This window comes from Pectinophora gossypiella, chromosome 7 (assembly GCF_024362695.1).
Source record: "Pectinophora gossypiella chromosome 7, ilPecGoss1.1, whole genome shotgun sequence".
Lineage (NCBI taxonomy): Eukaryota > Metazoa > Arthropoda > Insecta > Lepidoptera > Gelechiidae > Pectinophora > Pectinophora gossypiella.
Window position 1 is genome coordinate 8,280,764 of NC_065410.1, and position 22,548 is coordinate 8,303,311.

Below are 22,548 nucleotides of genomic sequence, written 5' to 3' on the forward strand. Positions count from 1 at the left end.
CCTTCTTCTCTCGAGTGAGTTGTGAGATCGAAGATCGACATCGTAGATATAATTTACAAAACAAGGCGTAGTGACAGATATGAAGTCGTCTCTTCTACCGTGTGGTAGATTACCAACCTCATCAACCCTGGTATCAGGATTATTATTGAGCCGCCAAAGGCCCCTGTCATAACTCATGTAACGACTACATACTTACTTAAGTAAATAATAATCGGGATCGACTGGCTTATGAGCCTTCCCAAACATGGAAAGATCTTTTTTTTTCGGACATTCACGTGATCTCAGCAAGTAATGTCCTGAATAAACCAGCGACAGTCTCTCTGTTTTTTGTTAGACGTCTCCCCGCTGGGAATCGAACCAGGGTCCTCTAGATCGTGAGCCCTACGCTGAATCACTGGACCACGCAGGCCGTTTAAGCTTCCCCTTATTCAACCGGAAGAAGTATGGAATACAATTAACTACGCTATTCCATTGCAAACACTATCTTTGGGCTAGCAAGAAACTTTTTAGCCAGAGTTTTTAATCCGCTCAATATAGAAAATAGGTACTCTAGTACTTATAATACCTACACTTTAGTAGACTAAAATTCACCACTGAAATACAATTTTATTCAGCGGATAGTCATTATATTGAAAATGAGCAAATGACTTTAACATTTAGGTACTCAGTGGTATATTACAAATAATTACGCACACATCACAAATTGACACGTTCCGGGACAGAGCGTGAGCAGAGAGGCTGAAATCACTTCAAATTGTCACATTACGTGTTATTTTGTTTATTGGCGTCCGAAGGACGTAATATACGATCCCGACGACCCGATTACTCTAGTCGTAGAAGCAGGCAATCAGCTCGCGACACCAAACACTTCAGGACCCCGATACCGACCCCGCCGGCGTGGTCGACGATTTTCCTCAATCAGCGCTTATCGCTATCGACCCGCTAGGGTCGATTAATTCTTTCAAATATTTTTCCTCTCAGACGGCTCCCGAAGCCGAGGTTCGCGCCTAACTGGGCACCCTCAGGCCTGTTGTCGTAAACGTTGTACCGGGTGAGAGCCTTCAGCGCTCTCCATTTGCCATTTGCGGCAAATCTACAATAAGTCACGTCAAAAAAAATGTGATTTTGCTCAGTGTAATTTTGCAAAAAGGCGCTTACATGGTATACTAGGGAAAACCGCAAGGCAAGGGACACAAGGCAAGGTCAGGGACGATATCAAACTGGTATAGTAAGTGTCTTCACACTCTATCCCAGAACGTGTTAATTATTTAATATACTTACTATATTCTGCACTTTAGAAATGTTTGTATTGCATTTAGGAATAAATCTTAGAAGTGGGCAATGTACCTACATACCAATAACCCAAGTAATAAGTAAATGTATTTTTATTTTAGCACTCAATTTCACGACGCACTTACAAAATATAAGAAAGATTGCCAAAATCTCCGGAAATACGAGTAAAGTCCTTGTAAAATTAAATTTAGAACACGCTATCGCAATTAAGTAGTTTTAGATGCTTTGTTGGACGAATAATTATAATTATGAATTACTTAGCAAAGTGTTCTAGTAAAATATCGTTCGCTAAGCGGGTCTCAATATTTAATTATTCCATAATTTGAGCTCGATCGCAGCCGTCCACGGCAGGCCTCCGCTAATCATCTCAATGGAGGCACGACGGGTCTAAATGGATTTATAGCCAGATATATAGCCAGAGTGGTTCGAACAGCTTTATAAGAGAATGTAGTGACAGCCGCGCGACTTCGACGGAACTCGCTTTTATCATACCCACTGTCAGCTTAAGATTCGACTTAGCAAACTTTCACATCTGTCAAACCCTGTCCGAATATTGGTTATTGGGATTTTATCTTAATTTACAATTTTCATTTCTCCTCTCTTTTCTCTCTTTTCAGGGTCCTCTGGATCGTGAGCCCAACGCTGAATCACTGGACCACGCAGACCGTTAAAGCTTCCCCTTATTCAATCGGAAATTAATATTTTAACTTTGGCATCACAATATATCTTTGAAAACTTAATATATGTAAAAAAACATATAGGATTATTTGCAAAAAATAGCGATCGGCACATTGTTAATACCCGGAATAAAATTTAAACTTGCTTTACAAGTCAGTCGATTACATAAGATTACTAAATCTTTTAAGGGGCAATGTATACGTTTTTACAATAAGATTCCCAATGACATTCAGAATTTGCCTTTCAACTGCTTTAAGACAGTAGTTAAACAAAAACTTTACAAAAAAGGTTATTATAAAGTTAGTGATTATTTAGAAGATATGAATGCATGGGATTAACTGTCTGAGAACTGATATTAGGCAGCGAAATTACTCAATTGTATATCAATATTTTATGTTTATTTTTATTTTTTTTTAAAGAACGTCTAGGGCCCTGTGCCGAGGTTTTTCTTGCAGCTTGTTTTCCCCGGCTATACAGGTTGTGAGAAGCTGCAGTAGTTTTAGGCGGATGAGACGTTCGTTATGTAAAAATTGACGATTCAAAGTGTAACTATGTTACCTACTGAATAAAGATATTTTTGAATTTGAATTTGAATTGAATTTGAAGAACCCTGGTGTCAGGGTTACTATTGAGCATCCAAAGGCCCCTGACATGACTCATGTAACGACTGCTTACTTACATCAGTAAGTACTAACCGGTACCAACGGCTTAACGTGCCTTCAGAAGCACGGAACATCTTACTTTCGGACAATCAAGTGATAAGCCTGTAATGTCGTAACTAAACTAGGGATCACAAAGTAGTTTTTGTGATATTTCCCCACCGGGATTCGAACCCGGGACCTCCGGATCGTGAGCCTAACGCTCAACCACTGGACTACGGAGGCCGTTACTATTATCATTATTTATTTATTTATGAAATCTTAATACTAAATGTAGAATTTACCAATGCCCTGCAAAACTGTCTTTGTCTGCAGGAAAGAGTCTCTAGTAATAACATTATAATCTGCACGAGCAAAGCGAAGCGCAAGGGCAGGCCTTACTTATATCTAATAGTAATTTGTATGTATATACATTTTTTAACTAATTTAACAATTAGTAGCATGAATTACCCAGGACACGAGTCTAAAAGGTATTGCTTAAGTATTTTTTAATTTACTTTTGTTTGTTTCGAATACCATATATTGGCTAAAGTAAGTACCTAAGAAAATAATAAGTTACTAAGGAACCTTAGAAAGGTGAAAAGTTAAAGTGGTTTGTCCAAAACCAAACAAGAAAGACGTTTAAATTAACTTCCTTAATCGCCTGTCAACTTACATAAAGACAACAAATAAAATAAGTCATCATTCTCCTACCCGTCTCACTCTAAGTGGGCCATAAGTGTTATAATTAATTTGGTAATATATTTGTTATTTAAACTTGATGATAGTACATTACATAGAGTCGATTTCAGTTCACCGCCTTATCTGACTTTTTAAAATAACACTAATTTAATTTATTGTCATATAAAAATGTGGTAGGTATATGGAAGTGATGCTTATAGCGCTCAGCACATTTAGTCGTATTGTGACGTATAATAATAATTACATAAGGTACTTACAAATAATTACAAATATACTTATCTATATGTATAAAAATCTAAGTTATGTCGGGACTTACTTTCGCAAGGTGCCTACTGAACTCTAAAAGTTATCGACCTAAATCATTACGTCCATGATTCTGGAAAACAATTCAACAGTATTAAGACCCGCTGCGCTTCGAACCCTGCCCGACCTAGGAATGAAAGACGTACCTATGTAATCTATGCCGAGCCATAGCGTTAAAAAACAATAATTTAAAATGTTCTTTATAAAAATCAGAGAAAATTTATTTACACCATAAACAAAACAGTTATATAACAAAAATATTAGAAAAATATGAAACAAAACAAATAAAATTAAAATAAAACTAAAACAAATAAACAGAAAATAAAATAAATTATGTACAATTAACACTTAAACTAAATTATATTAATTAAGAAGCCCGCCTCGAATCGTACCTGGTGCAAATGTACCCATAATGCTGGCTGCGTTTCCGCGTTGTACAGCCAGCGATATGCGTTGCACCAGATACGATTCTGAGCGGGGATCCGCTCCACTATTTCTGAGGCGCCGCCCCAACTCGCGCACAAAGCTCCTGGCTTCAGCGCACCATACCCCACTCACCTCCACCGCGAAGGGAATGAAAATATATGGCCCTTCAAGAGCCTTATACTTAGCCCGTTTTTGTAAAGCGGCCCATTCAGCAGCAGAACCAGCCATCCGGGTTGTTCGGGGCAAGTGAGAGGCCGCGTAAGTGCTGACGCATGTGGCGTCCCACACTAAACAGCGACCCTTCTCCCAAGGTGTAAGAGTTAGCCCATCTGGTCGCTTGCCGTCAGAGCGACACAAACCAGGGGGCTCGAGTGAGCTCGGTATGCCGGCCGACACCAAGGCGCGGCGGATAATATCATTGAGCATGTGGTGTCGAGGAAAACGACCCGCTGACTTGCCACAGCTCAAACCGTGATAGCCTCTGGCATCTACCGGTGCTCCACAGATGCAGTTGTGCGGTTCACAAACGCTGCATCCGAGTCTGAGTGCCACAGCGACCCTAAGTGATCCATCATCGAGGGCAGTACCTAAGTGAGGCGAGGGGAGAGCAAGAAGCCATGCACCTGACTCCCGGCAAGATGCCGCCTTAAGGCGAGCGATGTCCACTCCAGAGGCTACTTCTAGTAGCTCAGCAACTCGGATTTCGCAAAGCTGCTCATCCCACCATCGCTGCATACTCGGGTTCTCCGGGCGATCAGTGGCCGGGCTCACAAGAGACCAGGCGTCCAAAGCTTCCCCTACATATGGAATGTCGAAAGTGTCACCCTGCACGTTAAGTAATTTAGTAACTAATTCGACAACCCCATGAGAAGAAGCCAAGAAAGCCGAAACACCTGTATCCCGTACACGCCTAACACCCAGTCCCCCATGTCGAACAGGCAGTGACGCTTGCAACCATTGTGCCTCGTCAAGGTGTACATTGAGGATGGTCTCCAGCGTGTCCTTAATGTCATTGTCTATCTGAGTAACCTCTTCTGGAAAAAGCCACGTTGGAGAGGTTCTCATTAAATACACCAGTTTGGGCATAGATAAACAGCTTTGGAAGAGTGTGAGAGAAACGTGGGCTGGTAAATGGCGCAGATGCTGACGCGCTTGAGCAAGAATCTTCCGCTTGTTTTGTAAAGAAGCCGGTATCGCATCCTGGAATATTGGCGAACCCAACAGTGAAAATGACTGTTGGTCTAAAATTTTCATGTCCGGCAGAATGTTTAAGAAATCTGGGATGGAATCTCTAGCCGTATGTCCGCATGGGTTATGGTCTAGATTAAAGCCAATAACAATAAAAAAATGTAGCCCGTGCGAAGAGCAGGTGAACTTGTTACACATAATTTCGTTCAATATTAATTTGCATTTACCGGCTATGGCCGAATTGGGCTCATAACCATTTACCCGGCACCCGAAAAGATGGTTCTCATGCTCATTATGTCACATAGAAGCGTTTTAATTTTTAACCAGCTTTCCTCATCCGCTTGGACCTAATACAAACTTTTATGCCCTTGTTTAACCCTTTGAGGGTTGTTTTTCGAAAATCCCTTCTTAGTGCTCAATTACGTCACGTCACTTATCTAAGTCACTTTCGTGCTAAATTTCATACTTCCAAAGCCAGTGGTTTCGGCTATGCGTTGATCAATCACCATAAAGCAAGACCCTCCGTGACTGTGGAAATGAGTTCAGTTTCTTCTTTTATTGATATATAATAATAGGTAGATAAATATTGCCATTTTAAGGAGCTGTATAAAATTATAAAATCTTTCGGCTATGTGTAAAAATAAGTATAAGTACTAACACACAGTAATAGAAGGAATACAGCGCCTAGATACGTAGATACTTGAACATTTTCTCATTCTTCTTCAATTGCGAAAACGTTAAAACGTAAAAAATGCAACAATAAAAGAAACATAAAAACTATTTTTACTCAACAACCTGTGCCTGTGCCCAGCTGTGGGAAGTACGGTCACGAATATTATAATATATGTATACACTTGTATGTCACATTAACTTTTTTGACAAATTGAAATGAGTCTCACTAAATATCAAATATGTTAGTGCGACAGAGTCCTAAAGTGGGTATATTGCTCATGACTCATGACTCTCATGAGTCATCTGCAGGCTACTTAGGGGTCGCGTGCTACTTCATGTAGGTAGGTTACTACGTAATATCACAGAATACATTAGTATCTACCAATAATATTTATTATTATTATAAAATCTATTAACCAACTTAGTGGGAAGGTACCTACATTTGTTAAAATAAGCACAATATCCATATTATTATCATCATCTCTAACAAAAACTGAGCGCAGTTTATTCAGCGTCCTAGACTAAACTTTTTAAGAAACGCTCCGCTAGACAATAGGACGGTCACTGGACGCCACTCGGAACTATTTTACAAAGAAAATCGTATTTCAAACGCTTAGAGATAGAGTCTAAAATCCTTGGCAATAGACGAGAAACGATAGCCCTTGCGGAAATTTATATCTTTCGGGCCAGGAAAGAAGCGGGAATTTGTTTTGCAGACAGGCATAAACACACTTGTGATCCCTATCGAGGTAGATCTGCGAAGCCATACAATACCTACTAGAATACTTAAGACTATTATGCACTTGGTACTGAGGACCTACCCACTTGATCAATATCCATTATGATGGTTCATCAGCTTAGTGTGGTAACAACGTGATCAGCGCGTCGTTTACGTAGTAATATTACCTAATCTGTGGCGTCGTCGTAAGCGTGAACTCATGATCTGAACGTCCTGGGCTCGAATCCCGGTGGTAACATTATAACAAAAACCACTTTACCAACCCTAGTTTGGTGAGGACATAACAGGAGGCTGATCACCCGATCGATGGAAAGTAAAATGATCCGTGCTTTGGAAAGCACGTTAAGCATGTAAAACCCGGTTACTAAGTACTTACTGAATTACGTACTCGTTACATGAGCCGTGTCAGGGGGCTTTGACGGCTAACCCTAACGCAAGGGTTGCTGAGGTTGTCATCCACCTCACAACCCACAGGCGAAGAGAGATAGCAAAACAAACTCTCTTTACGCCCCTTTCCGCCCGCGAGTCCCGGCGCCGCAGCCTAATAAGCCGAGTATTGGAGGACGACAGAGGGCCCTCCTCCGAGCAGCGCCCGGCCTCTCGACCCAATGAAACGCTCAGCTAGCCGCACCAGCCCTACACACTGACTGCGCTTGGTACAGTGCTCTGTTACATGTTGCAGCAACTGCTTCTTAATAATGGGTAGGTAAGTTAAGAATAAAGTATAATTCCTATCAGGGTAGCTAGAGCTTTAAGTAGGAAGCAAACAACTAGTAGGCACACTTTTACTCCTAAAATATCCCCGAAAAGTTAGGCAGAGGTGTTTAATATACACACCCACTCCTCGCTAGCTATATTTAAGTCCCATGTAATACGTCGAGAGTCTATTGCCATTAATCGGACACAAATCCTAAAAACCTCATGATATCAATCATCAATGATCCAAACATGAATTCAAACTCTTGAAGACCAGTCTCGGTACCTAGGTACCATACTAATCATTAAGATCATAAGTTGTCAGCCCATATTAAAAAGAAACCTATTAGTACCTAATACTTTTAGTGTACCTATAGCCATACAGCAGACTACCAAAAATATGTTCGTTAGTTCCTTCCAACCAGAGCTAGAGACCAATCCATGGCCGATAAAGTGGTCAGGGCAACACAAGGCTATAATTACAAGGAAAAGCCACCAAATTTGGTCCTGGATCGCACCTACATTGCGGTAAAGCAAAACTGAGACGAAACTGACGTTGGTAGTTGGTGAAAGTTGGTAGTTGACTTAGATAATAAAATTATTAATTAATATTTGTAAGAAAAAAGGAGTGTTTTTTTTTTAATAATACTTATAAGCTCGCGTTTGACCACAATCTCACCTGGTGGTAACTGACGATGTGGTCTAGGGTGGACCACTAGCGTATTACCTAGCAAATGCCTATTCACTCTAACCCTGAAGACTCCCAGATTAGGTATATGGGATATCGAGTTGGAAAAACAGACGACGGCAGGCAGTTGAAGCAGTAATTGTTCGCTGTTGGCAACATCAACGTCTAAATTATAAATTTTACATAATTATATTTTCCTATGGCAATATTACAGGACTTTACGCCACGGACTTTGCCGACGAGACACGTTTTCTTATATCTCGCTACTTATGTAAATATTTCCTAGTTTTTTAATAACAATACACCTTAACATCTCGAAGGGTTTTATTTACCGGAGCGACCATCCCTCCAACATTCGCATCGTAGTGCGGATTGGTGGTATTTAAGAATCAAATGCCCGCCGACGCCTAGTTGTCCGTAGATGGAGTGCGGTGGAATTAACTCGTGAAGTTTTAAAGTTTTGCACTCATTAAAGCTTGTTTTACTGTACTTCCACTGGTTTGAATAACGCTTTAATACTTACTACAAACCTAACTACAATCAGTCATCGTCTCCCTAGCGTTAGCCCGTTTTTCACGGGGTCCGCTTGCCTACCCTGAAGATTTGACAAGTCCGGTTTTTAACAGAAGCGACTGCCTGTCTGTCCATCCAACCCGCGAAGTGAAAACCAGCCCAATACAAAATCTAACTAGTTTCAGTAATTTCGGAAATAACAGGTTAATTAATAAATATATTATTATCTATTTTGAAAATAAGCAGGTCGTTATGTTTTAAGACTATCGCATCGCCGACTTTATAATCGCTAACCTAGGTAGACTAGGTGGGCCTCTGAACCGGCGGCGTGCGTATATGCGAGGAAGCAAGAGCAGAGTATGAGGATCGAATCAATTGGAATTCTAAGTCTCTGCTTACCCCGGCGGAAAATAGGCGTGAGTTTATGTATGTACCTAGTTAGGAAATTGAAACAGACGTGTAACTTTCTTCGTTGTTTTTATTGCATCATAATGTAATGAATGACAGTTGTTTTACTACAGATGATTATGACAGCTACTGACAAACCAACGGACATGCACCACACATTTTCGCTGTATGCCTGAATTTTATTGTCCTGTGCCAGGCCAATAATATTCACTAGTTGTGGTTAAAAACTATTTTTTTAAATCACAACAACCGTCCGTAACACAGATTACACAGATAGGGCGTTTAGTTTTCGAAAGAACAATTTTTATTACACACGTTTTTATTCTTTTATTTTTATCAACTCATTTTTATGTCGTTATATAAGTTTCAAAACCTCACATGCAACTGACGCCATCTGTTGGCCATTACACATTAACGTTTCAAAGACAAGTCGAATAAATGTGGTACATACCCCATGAGCAAATTATTGAACACGTAGTTATTCGTTAAATATTAATATGTACGTCTTTCTAGGAAAATAATGTTATTTATTGAAATACCATGATATGACACTATTGCTTAATAAATGTTTATGTAAATAATTCGTTATACTGTTACAGATATTACAATTACAAATATGACCGAATAAATACAAGCAGTATTTATAATTAAAGTGTACATAAATCGGATAAATACTCTTAATGATAAATTCAGAACAAGTAAAAAGCTTCGAAGATTAAATAATGTAATAAACATCTCAATAACAAAGTAAACAGACTAAAATACTACAATAATGGTGTATAACATTTTTGGTAAAACCAAACCAGATCTTTACATCTTGCCATTAAATATTTTTCCACACACACGCACAACCCAACGCCTAAGAGTATACTTGAATGTCTTTATAAAAAAAAACTAAAACTGTCTTTTATTTTTAAGAGATAAATATTTAAATGTCGTATAATGAAGGTATGTCATCAGTAGAAATTCTAAGAGTTTAGTAGATTATGTCTTAGTATTAGTAGTTTTTTAAAATTGATATGGCAACACTGTTATAGCTAGAGTTAGTTTTGGTAACCTATAGATTCCAAATATTCTTAGATTGAGAATTTTAAAATTTTAGTTTAGACTTGGTAACTAGGTTAGGAGTAAATTTATGATTAGTATATATTTATAACTAATAAGATTCGGGCAGAACTTATGTTTGGTTTCTATATGACTTTACCATAACGTTATACAAATTGATTACATAATTCTATTCGGATTATTTTTGGCGCCAAAGTGCTAAAATACAGAAATGTATATTACTTCAACTATTTATGGAAATTTATTGCATTTAAATTTACCATCTAGAAACCAATCATAGTCCTAATGGTATACTATAGTTCACATGACCCTAGTACATCTAAAAACAAATCGACAACAAACTGTAATAACTCGAGAATGTCAACCCTCCGCTAATATCGATAACATCTTAAAACAAATACATACTCCTAATTGGTAAGAAAATAAATAATTACACGTGACTTTTTAACAACTGAATTTTTATGTTTAGTTACTCCATGGCAGTAACCGCAGTGTATTTTTTGAATAAATGTTTTAAAAAGAAGTATTTAGTCTTGGTAACTTCATAATTAAAAAAAAAAACATTTTTTGAGTCTTTAAATTCGTTTCACTTAACAAATTGTTTTTTTAAGTTATTTATCCCATGACATACAAGAAAATATTTCTCGCAAAAATTAAATAGTTTAATGATAACTAATAAAATATCGGTGTCCACCTATACGGTCAATATGTCGGTATATTATTCTAGTAGATAAAAGTCCCTTTCAATTACCAAAGAATATTGCCTATCTTCCTCAATGGTACAGTAACTATGTAATATACATTATTGAGAACTTAGCCTAGCTTACGAGGATTCTACAATTAAAGCGAACAGTAGCGATACTACTCTGGGAATGTATACAAAACAGTATCTAGTAGGTATGTACAACATACAAATTATAAAATATAAATACATTGCCGCGAGTTACAGATGAATAAAATTGGACAGACCAGTTTTATAACTGGCTTATAATAGTCAGCAAAATCGTATAATTAAAGATAAACCAGTCTTCAGTGTTGCCTGCATTGAAAATGAAATGTGCAGTCCTATGGGACTAATATAAAAAGTTTTTTATACAATTCCATACTCAGAAATATTTTTCTCATGAAAATAAAAGCACTTTCAACATTTTATTTTAAATCTTATACCTACCACTTTTTTAATCCAACGGAATTCATCTGAGGTACACCGCGGCATTATAACATTTACTAAAGCTGGTATAAATAAAGCGGACAGAGATTCAATCTTTGGAAGTAGGTATTGTGATGATCAACTTATAATAATTATCAATAAGGAATGTACAATGGTAAAGCTAAATAAATGTGCCCATATAGTCCTATTTTTTATAATGGCCGATAATGACATACACGCGTGTGTCATTTTGAAATTAGTGTTGCCAAATAACAGATAATAAATAATTCAAATAAACTAAAAATAGGACTTTGTTGGTAACTAATTTAAATAACTAACAATATAATATGACTGCGTTTTTAAGAGATATAATTAATGTAGTGTACTTTTATTGAATCAAACCAGCGATAGTTCACAAATTAGGTATCTATGTTATACCAAAAACGCAGCCATATCTTACATGGAACGAAGTAACTTAAAAAATACGCTAAAGAAACACTCGTAATATTATGATATGACGATGAAATAAGTCCACCTAAGATCACATGTCTAATAATCAAACCATCTATAGATTACATCGTATTATTATAACAAACGAAAGCACTTCCAATGTATTTTCACACGAGCACTTAAAAAATATGCCATCCAAGACCAACCCAAATACTCTTCACACTTGGAAGCAAAATTTACAAACATTAACTTGCTCTTCTCTTTCTCCTACCCATTTTCATCTAACAACATTCGTAGAGATATCTCCGAATTCTCCGATATGGTATTCTCGATAATCGTGTACCATCACAGATAAATAGTTTACAAGAATAAGCCACAGAAGCAACAATATTTTCTAAGCTAGCAACACAGACAACGATTATCTAAACACAAAAACGCAATTACAGTCAATGTTGCTAGTTTAGAAACACACATTGTAACTTATATAGAAACATTATAACCTCAATCAACTATCGCAATCTCTCGGTAGCGCCTGATTCAAACAGTGCTACAGTCTTACTTCAAGTACAATTGTCTACCGACCAAAGATCCGTCGATGCGTTTGGGATATAACGTTTCGGAAGCTACAAATATAAGGTTTTCCAGCTTCCAACACGTTACGCCTGAACAAGAGTTTCTTTTATAATAGTTCTACATTTGCTAGTTCACATTATGTATGACTCTGATAGCCTTAAATAGAGAGCTACGTAACAGTAGCCTTATAAAATAGCTCACAATTTCTCGCTATACAAAATCGATCGATTGGCCCTAAGGACCTTGCGCCTTTGCGCGTTCTACAGACTGGCTACGTTATAAAAAAGTATTTAAAACTTCGGGTTACGTTTCCGATACAAACTCTGAACGTCGACCTTACAGACAATCTACGACGTTATTTTAATCAGCACACAATATCGTATTTGCAGTCCATAATGATGTTAATATTAGTATTGACTTATACACTTCACTTTCTATAGTTATGTTACTTTTGAATTGTATGAAACAGATCCAGAAAATTGACCGCGTTTTCGCGAAAAATATATTGCGTTGAAAAATACATAACACCATAAAATGAACTATGGTTATTGTTAGAGAAGCTTGCGAAAAAATATATTTATTTTGAAAAAGAGTACAATAAAAAAATGCTACAATCACACCTTTAATATAAACTTCGTAAAAATCCATCCATACAACTCAAAAGCACAAACGCTTTAGACCTATGAAATGACATATTAAATGCGACGTCGTATTGCGTATAGAATTTTAAGACATTTCAAATCTTGGAACCGTGATATTATAATTACCATGATAATTAATTTGTAAATAATAGTATTACCATTATAATAAAAAATAATACTGCCAACATTTCGTATCGGGCGCCGACCTCTGGGTTTTACGGGTTTTACTTGTCTTAAATTTCCGTAAACCGCTAAGGAGTGAAGGGGAACGCGGATTGTCTGTCCCGTTCTCACTTATTCGTTAGGCAGCAAACGGTAAGAGTGAGATTTTTGTTTGCAGTGTGCAGGGTGTTGTATGACGACTAGATCGGTCATCACGATCTTCATGGAATATGTACTTCTAAATATGTACTATTAAATATCCTTTTAAGTTTACTGTTTACTCATAACAACAACGTAACATAGGTATAATCACGCCTTTATTCCTGAAGGAGTAGGCAGAGGTATCTAGTAATACAACCACGCCTCGCGTTATGTTGTTTAACGCAAAAGGGGGCGCCCCAAAGTGACCTGGCCATCGTGATTGACGATACAACCTACTCTAATAACAGACGATAGAGTTCAATCACTCCACAACAGGATTAAATAAAGATGATACATTACGACGTCGCACCGTTGTCCAATCCAATAGTCTATGCGGGCGCGGGCGAGGGACAAGCGTGTTCCTCGGCGGCGCCGCAGGTGTCGTGTTATAGCGGGCTAGGTTCGCCGCCCAGGGAGTGCACGCGCGCTGACAACAGATTGTGTAAGATGAATACTGCTGGCTTCGGGCTGCCCTCCATATCCAATTCCTGGGGGAAATAGTCACAGATACAATATTTGTCTGAAAATACACAAACATACAAAACACATCAGAATCTGCACCACGAAATAAGCCCCGCGGGACACTGTACTGTAGTGACTGTAGTTTTTGTGGTACTTCTTTCTAATATCTGTGGGTACTCCCTTTTATTTTCCAATTTTTTTCATATTTTACCTATAGTCCGTTCAAAAATGATCTTCATAAAAGGTAAACAAACCTGTTACTACAAAGAATGTTCGAATTTCACCTAAACTACACAAAGTATTCTTCTAATAACATCCGTAGCACTCAATAGATGTATGATTTCTTAGCTCAATGTGAAATTAACGTAAAATAATCATTAAAAACACATTTTTTCATGTAAAAACAAAAATCAAACAAAACCTCACACAAAAAAGTTGACATCATAAATTGTTGTTAATCTGTGGCTAGCTGTCAATTTGACGATTAGTGATGAGACATTTCATTCAGGTCCGGAAAACGAGTCAGTTCCGTGAATAACTTAAGTGAGTGTACTGTACTTAATAAGCCGAAAAGCGCAGAAAAAATGACTTTCAAAGTGAGTTAGTGTAACCACAAAGAAATATACAATCAATCAATCAATCAATAATACTTTATTGCACAACGACATATACAAAGGACATAAACATACGAATAAAAACATAAGTACAATAGGCGGCCTTATTGCTAAATAGCAATTTCTGCCAGGCAACCTTAGGGTGAAAGAAGTTAATGCATTGGAGCACGGGCTGGTGCAATAAACATATAATGACACGAACAATAATAAAAAGAAAAATAAAATAAGAAAATAGTAATAATAAATAATATATATATATATACAATATATATTTTAATATTATCATACAAAATATTCAAACAACCCAAGAGAGTCAGTTCATTTTGATAAAATAACTTGAGCTAAAATCAATTCAGCACTTCACTAGTACGCAGTTTGACACAGATAAAAAATATCGGCAGCCATGTTTGTTTACCTTTTATGAAGATCATTCTTGAACGGACTATACATGACTTTGTCAAAATTTCTCAGCAAAGAGAATATAATCACTACGTTTAGTTTTTTTATGGCCTCTGTCTACTATGAAATGTCATTGGTTACGGATGTCATTTTGGCTTTAAGATCGTGAAACCAGACCACTAAATCCCGGCGCCTAATTTTTTATTGCAATACGACAAATTTATTATTGAAGGAACTCGAGATCCCGAAATACCTAGATTGATTTTTTTTATCATTATTATTAAACGAAAAAAATAATTTATTGAGTGCGAGCCCGCCGCTTCGTACGGTCACGAGCATTAATATGTATACACATTGGTACCATGTCACATTAACTTCTTTGACAAATTGAACTGTAAGTCTCACTAAATGTCAAATATGTTAGTGCGACAGAGTCCTAAAGTGGGTACATTATATTGGACATGGGTGTACAGGCAGTGTGTACACTCACGATAGTATCGTCCTGCGCGAAGTGCAGCCAGAGCGCGGCGCGGTCGTCGTCGGCCGAGGCCCGCAGCGCGTGCAGCGGCCGGCGGTACAGAGCGCGCGCCCCGCCGCGGCCCAGCGAGCCCGCCGCCTCCCACACGCAGATGCCGCTCGCGCCCAGGGACAAGCGGCCGCACGACCCGCGGAAACGACACCCTGGGGAATACGACTCAGTAGATTAATGTCACTAACATGGTTCACGGACATGTATACCTATTCTTCTTCTATCGTGTGGGTTGAGAGGTGGAGTACCAACCTCATCACCCCTGGTGTCAGGGTTTTTATTGAGCCGCCAAAGGCCACTGACATGGCGCATGGTAACGACTACTTACTTACATCGGTAAGTAGCAACCGGGACCAACAGCTTAACGTGCCTTCCGAAGCACGGATCATCTTACTTTCGGACAATCTGGTGATCAGCCAGTAATGTCCTAACCAAACTAGGGACCACAAAGTAATTTTTGTGATATGTCCCCACCGGGAACCGAACCCGGGACCTCCGGATCGTGAGCCCAACGCTCAACCACTGGACCACGGAGGTCGTTATTTATAATGCACTAGCTTTTGCCCGCGACTTCATCCGCGTGGCGTGTTATAAAAGAGAGATCTTTGTGTGTGTGAGAGTGCATATAAATTTTCAAGCATCTTATGCAGTTTATATTTTTTCATACAACATTTTTTTTAAATACAGCCATAACTAAACTTTATATTTACTAATGTATGCATGCATGCTAGATTGAAAACATCTACTCGTATCTTACGCGGTTTAAATTTTTTCATACAAATGTTTTTTCCGCTAACTCCCATTCCCTTGGAAATTTTGCAATATCCTGTTGCAACCAAGCTTTAAGTTTACTAAGGTACCTGCATGCCAAATTTCAAGCATCTTACTTAAGCGGTTTAGATTTTTCATACAAAAGGATTTTCCCACTAATTCCCGTTCCCGTGGGAATTTCGGGAATTCCTTTCTTAGTGCACCTCTACGGTACCTAAGCTACGTCCCTTCCAAATTTCAAGTGCCTACGTTTAGCCGTTTAGGCTGTGCGTTGGTATGTCAGTCAGTGAGTCAGTCTTGTATATAATTTAGATAATAAATATATGAATATACTCACGGAAGGTAAACTCCTGCGCCCTAACAGCATGGTGCGCGCCGTCGACCAATGCGCCGGCGACGGCGGCTAGGTCATGCGGCGTATCAGCTCGTAGCGGCCGCACAACGAGTCCAGCGGGTGTGCCAGCGCGGAGCCCTAGGGCTCCGGACGGGCCCGCGCCACGCCTCCACCACGCCAGCCGCGTCGCCGCCAAGCCGAAGCTCTCTGTAGGCGTGCACCATGCCTCGCCCGACCATGGCGCTGCTTCGTATAGCCTGAGGTAATTAGAACAAATGTTACAGCAACTAGTAGGTATAGTCTACTCGCCCTATGCATTCACTACGTCTGCCTCTGTCTCGCATTGTGCATACCATTATGTTCGGGGAAGGGACAGCTAAGGATAATACGATAAACTTTGGATGGCAAGACATCTATTGCTACAATTTGTCACCTGAGTTCGCGGTCGGTGATAGCGATGAATGCTGGCTGCCAACCGTCTATTTCTTCCGAGCTGTCTGAGCCGCCGGACGCAGCACCAACCTGCGAGAATATGCACACAAATAATTAAAGACACTATACACTGACGTAATCATACACGCGCATCTGTGTGTGTGACGTCAAACGCCATACTATTGAAGACTAAAATAAGACCGAGGAGGGTGAGGTAAACCAAGCTCAGCCGCTGGTAGAGAGCGGAGAGTTGCCGTTCTATACGTAGAATTATGCACACCGCCAAGTACGACTACGATAATACAGTTACGTCGGGAAACTATCAGAACAGGTAATGCTACAAGTTACTAAAGGAAAACTAGCAGGCCACTAGGTATTGCAATTGTAAGCTGCCCATATAGTTAGGACATCCATTAAGATAGAAGGCATGTAGTGCACTGACGTGGTCCTGCGGCGGGCGGCGCGCCAGCCAGCCGGCGTAGCGCACGTCGCCCACGACGGCGCGCAGCCGCGGCCGCGCCCGCGCCAGCGCCGCCCGCGCCGCGCGCCTCGCCGCCGCGTGCAGCGCGCGGTGCCAGCCGTTCGCCGTGTTCGGGTCCTGAGCTCGTAGTGCCAGCGTATGCACACCGTCAGGGGAGTACACTTCGATGGTTCGCTCCTCTGGTGACACAAGACATAACTTTAAGGATGATTTACAGTCAGAATAAGCGATAAGGCCGCCATTTGCCATGTACTTAGTTAAGAGACTTTTTGTAATTATTTCTTTTTATTTTGGTGCAATAAAGTGTATTTGTATTGTATTGTATTGTAATAATTGCAGTATAGAATACTAAGGCCATTGGTACTGATTCTAGTACCATCTAAAAGTCATGCCTGACATTTTCTTATCCGCCGAAAAAAAGGGACGGGTAAAATTTATGGATCACACGTCAATTTTAGTGTCTGCCTAAAATTTTCGGAGGGCTTTTTTAGGCAGACACTAAAATTGACGTGTGATCCATAAATTTTATGCGTGTCGATTACCCGACCCTTTTTTTCGGCGAATAAGAAAATGACAGGAATGACTTAAAAGAAAATTAGATGGACATTATCACTGTTCTTTCGGCTCTACTTCCTTGCCAGTTTCACCAACGCTAACCGCCACTATTTCGTAGTTTAGGGACTCTGATTTACCATTAATTTTATTTATTAACTTGCACAAACACAGACACTGTGATATGACACTGTCAACTAAACTATGAAAGGCAACCAAAGATCTGTAGTCTGGCCTGAATATCACACTTGTCATCCTGAAATGAACCTCCATCATTATAATAGCATGCTATGACTAAAATTACCAGGATCATGGTGTCTCAAGTTCTTAGACACACAGGCCAATACTAGGGGCACGTAGCGAGTGTCAGCGCGGCGGCGGCGTGGTGATGGCGGCGAGGGCGGAGTGTCCGTCATATAGCCGCGCTGCAACTCCCAGCCCACCTCGCTGATGATGGAAGCCTTGCGGAAGTAAGGCGTCACTTCGCGGAGGTATTTCACTGGAATTTAATTTTAAGTTGTAAGTTTTAGTTATGCTTTGAAAGTTGGATTGTGCCTCTTCAGGGTCCTGTGCCTCGAAAGGTCAAACGGAACTCTTATAGGATCACTCCCTTGTCTGTCTGTCTGTTCCTTTTTCTCGGGAATGTGGATGTATCAAGTTGTATTTAACATCTAATACTTATGTATGTGATCCCTTGAAGCTCTAAAAAATTGACCGTCTTAATCTATGCAAGCGAAAAGATTTGATACTATTTTCTAATTTTTCCCAGGAGAATAAAAACCTATAGAGTACTTCCCATAAACCTAGTATCATGAAATTTGGCAAGAAGGGAGGTCTTACTACAGTGCAAGTAAAAGAAAATATTCGAAAATCAATAATTTTGTGCTTCCATCACTACAAATATTTTCACATTTGGATGTGATTTTAGTTAACAAAACCTGTGCAATAGACAAGCTACTTTCTATAAAAGTAAAATATTTAGTAATTAAATCAAGGTTTTGTTAAAGAAAAGCACAAGTATTATTGATTGATTGATTGATACAAATATTGTTTAAACAATGCTTACATTAGGCATTGTAAAATGTAGCTAGATACAGATGACCACAAACTTAAGGTGATGCATTTCAGTCAGCTAGGTAACGCTGCGTCAGCAGATGGCGTTACTTCTGCAGTTTTCGTATTTTTTTCCATTTATTCGTTTAGTGTTGAGTTCTGACCCAGTGAAATGTTAGGTGGCGAAATCTTACATACATTATCTTTAAGTTAAGCTACAATTTTAAAGTATTTACTGCAGATATCATATTAAAACATTGCATCAAAAGTTGGTGTCATTTCAATTTGTGTACAAACACGAAGCTGTCACACACACATGCGAACTAGGTTAGCTATTAAAAGAGATGCATAATTTGAAGTCTACTTCTAACTTCTAAATGGCGCATTTGGTAAAGCAGTCGCCGCCATTCTTAAGTTTCACGGTTCAAACCCAAGTGCATGTTTTAATTGTTTTTACTTTTTGTATTTTTTTTTACAATTGAATTTGGCGAACCCGTCTATTTGTTACGGAATTTTCAAAAAGTATCACTTTTACCAATAATATTATAATTATACAATAATGTACTTTGCACTAAAGTACCTTCCGTAATTTCCGTATTTTTTATTTTGTAAATTTCTAACAGGCATTAATCGCATCAGTGAACATGCGGCTAACTAAAAAACTACTGAACCGATTTTCATACGGTTTTCACCAATGAGTAGAGTGATTCATGGGCGTGCTTTAGGGTATATAATTTATACAAGTATTTTTTTTTTGTATAAAATGGTTCAAAAATGATGATGAATGTCAAACATAATTATCGTTACAAATATAGCCGACTTGGAGCTTTCGGCGAAAACGCTGCCTGAGTCCATTGAGATATAACAAAACAACGTATGGTTGAATTGTTCCTTTTTTGTAGGTATACCGAAAAGTCCACAATATGTCATAATAATTATATTGTGTATAAAGAATTGTGTATATGTATTGTATGATTTTACAAATAACGATCACAGTACAGTAATAATAAGGTAGATTTTTCCTAAATTGCGTCGGTTCAAACTTTGACGCATCGCGTTTGAAAGATGTAATAGCGCTTCAGGACGTCCCGCAAGCACGGCGCTGATGTCGCAGTATCCGCATATAATTATTATGACTTGTCATTTAGTTCCAATAAAATCCGCGGGACTTCATACGTATGTCAGTGACAGCTGGTTATAGCATGCGGGACACTTAGCAGCTAATCGAATTCTATGTTGTTTTCGCGCCCAGTCCAGACGACTTGCAGCGCATTTCTGGACTTATATTTACGCGTGGTGTTTATTGTTAGGTTAGTTAGTTCAGGTTAGGACGTCTTTTTTTAACGAGGACGTTAAAAAAAGACGAGGCTGGGACGTATTGAAGTAGTATTGAAATGGGCTGTTTCGGGGACCTGAACTGGTTGCTGTCGAACTTATTATCACGTTTTCTTGATTAAAATTCATAAATAAGTCAAATAGAAAAAAGATTTTCGTTAGTTTTAGATCTGTCATGATGTCTGTGATGTTTGTTTATTATACATAAGAATTTCAAAATTTATCTTATTTTTTTTTCCCAAAGGGCAAGGCAAAGGGAACTATGCCCGCCCATACAGCCATGTCTTGTGTTTTTTTTCTTGATGATGATTAATGAAATGATGAAACCTAAGCCCCCACACAGACTCCTACTCCGAACCCCAAACGAAGTAAGCGGCTTGTTGGCGCAAAGCGAAAATAGATAGGTACACTTTGTTTATTGAATATTCCGATTTAATAATACTATCGGGAATGTTTTCCGACTAACTTAATGTGATCATTAACCACAAAACACCACTTCGTATTGATTATTTAGATTATTCAATGAAGAAAGCAACCTTCCCATTCCCGGTCCCACCAAAAAGTCCGCGGCAAAGAGAATATAAATAAATCTGTATGTTGGATGGAAAAACAATTAATTATAAATGACTACTATTTAGGCCGGCAAATGCAACAACTTTTTTTTTGATTTGGTTTTCCCCGAAGGGTAAGGCAAAATGAACTATGCCCATACAGCCATTTCATTTTATGTATTGATTTTTTATTATAATATATGTCCTCTTTTAAAACACGGTACTTACCCATTATTTAAAAATGTTTAAATAATATGCGTTAAAACAAAAATATTTTTCCAATATTCCTTTTCTCAGATTGTAGTATTTTTAGTTTTTATTTATTCATACAAAATCTCTTTATAAATTGTCACTGACATTCTAATTACACTTGTCAAGTAGTCAAAGCCTTTAGAGAAAAAAAACTATCACGCACACAAACTAACATTGACACCACTACACGCTCAGCAAATACACTGTAATCTGCACCACTACAAATGTAGAATTGATCAAAATTGAGGGTCTGAAATATGGTACTTCTCGTATTCGGATCCAAAATTTTTGTTAGTTTGCGAAAATAATACACCAAAATATTACTATTTATCGGTTTTATAACAATATTCCTCTATCCGTTTTCCTGTAGCACTGCATCAACTTTTGTATGGAAAACGAATCACCTTAATTAGCTCTCGCAATTGGATGATGAAATGACTGTTAATTACTAGGTGTAACACCTACACTTACAACTATATCTGCTAATACCAGAAAATTGAGGAGGCAATTAAACACTCCTTAGAAATGAAAAACACTTTAATTAATAAAATAAAAATCTCATTAGATCCTTTATGGCAAAAAATACATAAAGTTAACTACAGTAATAGGTCAAAATTCAACTAGCAGTTAAGTGCAAAGTTGCTACATCTGTGCGTCAAATTGGCTAAATTAATGGGTCACATCTATTATAACTGTCAAAGATTACACTATCACTATTATAAAAGATATAATAACAAAAATACAAATGTATAGGATTGATATATAAGTAAAAATTTACTTGCCTTCCAATTGAACCATTTTTCCCGCCCTTTTGAGAGCCTTAACAGCCTCCTCATGTGTGGCGTCCTTCAAGTCTTCACCATTCACTGACAGAATAGCATCACCCACATACAACTGTTCTGTGAGATCTGCAGCCATGCCTTTGAATATTTTTGAAATTAAAATGGGCATGTTGTTCTCTATACCCCCCTTTATTGATATTCCTAACCCATTATTGTCTGATTTCACCACTTGCACTAGACGTTTTTGATTTGCGATCGCTTCGGGCACCTCTGTAAAGTCACTGTTTGGTGTTTCCACATTGTTATTGTTGAGGGTTCCGTTGAGAGTGGTCGTCGCGTCGTAGCCATCGTCCAAACACACACTCAAATAGTCCTCCTCTAAGGAACAGTGCACCCGGTACCAGACACCACGTACACACGTCTCCAGCAGACCAGAACGAGAACAAGTTGCGTTTGGGCTATCACTGCCCCCACTAGATGCACCGTTTTCCACCATAATTTCGCCAATAATGTTTATTCACGGCAAACAACAAGTAGATCCACACGGCGCCTTGAAACTGCGCAAGTCTTCGGTAAGAGGTTGGATTAAGATTGGTTCTATTCAAATCATTGTTTTATTTCCACCTCATAATCTTTATGTATAATAAGGACATTAATTCGATTCAATTAACAAATTAAATCAAAATAAATATAAATTCTTTCCACAATCGATAAACAATTTGACGTTTACGTTCGCCCCACCACAAAATCCATAGAAGAATTCATGAACGAATGGAATGGAATGGAAGGAAGTTATAAAATGGAAAATGAACGAT

The 22,548-nt window shown here is 38.6% G+C and overlaps 1 protein-coding gene across 1 annotated transcript; it reads right to left on the bottom strand.

The window, feature by feature from the left end:
• Positions 1-8,996: 8,996 nt before the first annotated feature.
• LOC126368031 (beta-1-syntrophin) lies at positions 8,997-22,468 on the bottom strand. The gene is made up of 7 exons (XM_050011884.1): positions 21,734-22,468; positions 18,065-18,259; positions 17,170-17,387; positions 16,729-16,817; positions 16,299-16,552; positions 15,152-15,342; positions 8,997-13,674 (listed from the first exon to the last, which is right to left on the bottom strand). Exons 1-7 carry the CDS (start codon positions 22,227-22,229, stop codon positions 13,573-13,575), a joined length of 1,545 nt encoding a protein of 514 aa, XP_049867841.1. The 5' UTR covers positions 22,230-22,468; the 3' UTR covers positions 8,997-13,572.
• Between the last annotated feature and the right edge of the window lie 80 nt (positions 22,469-22,548).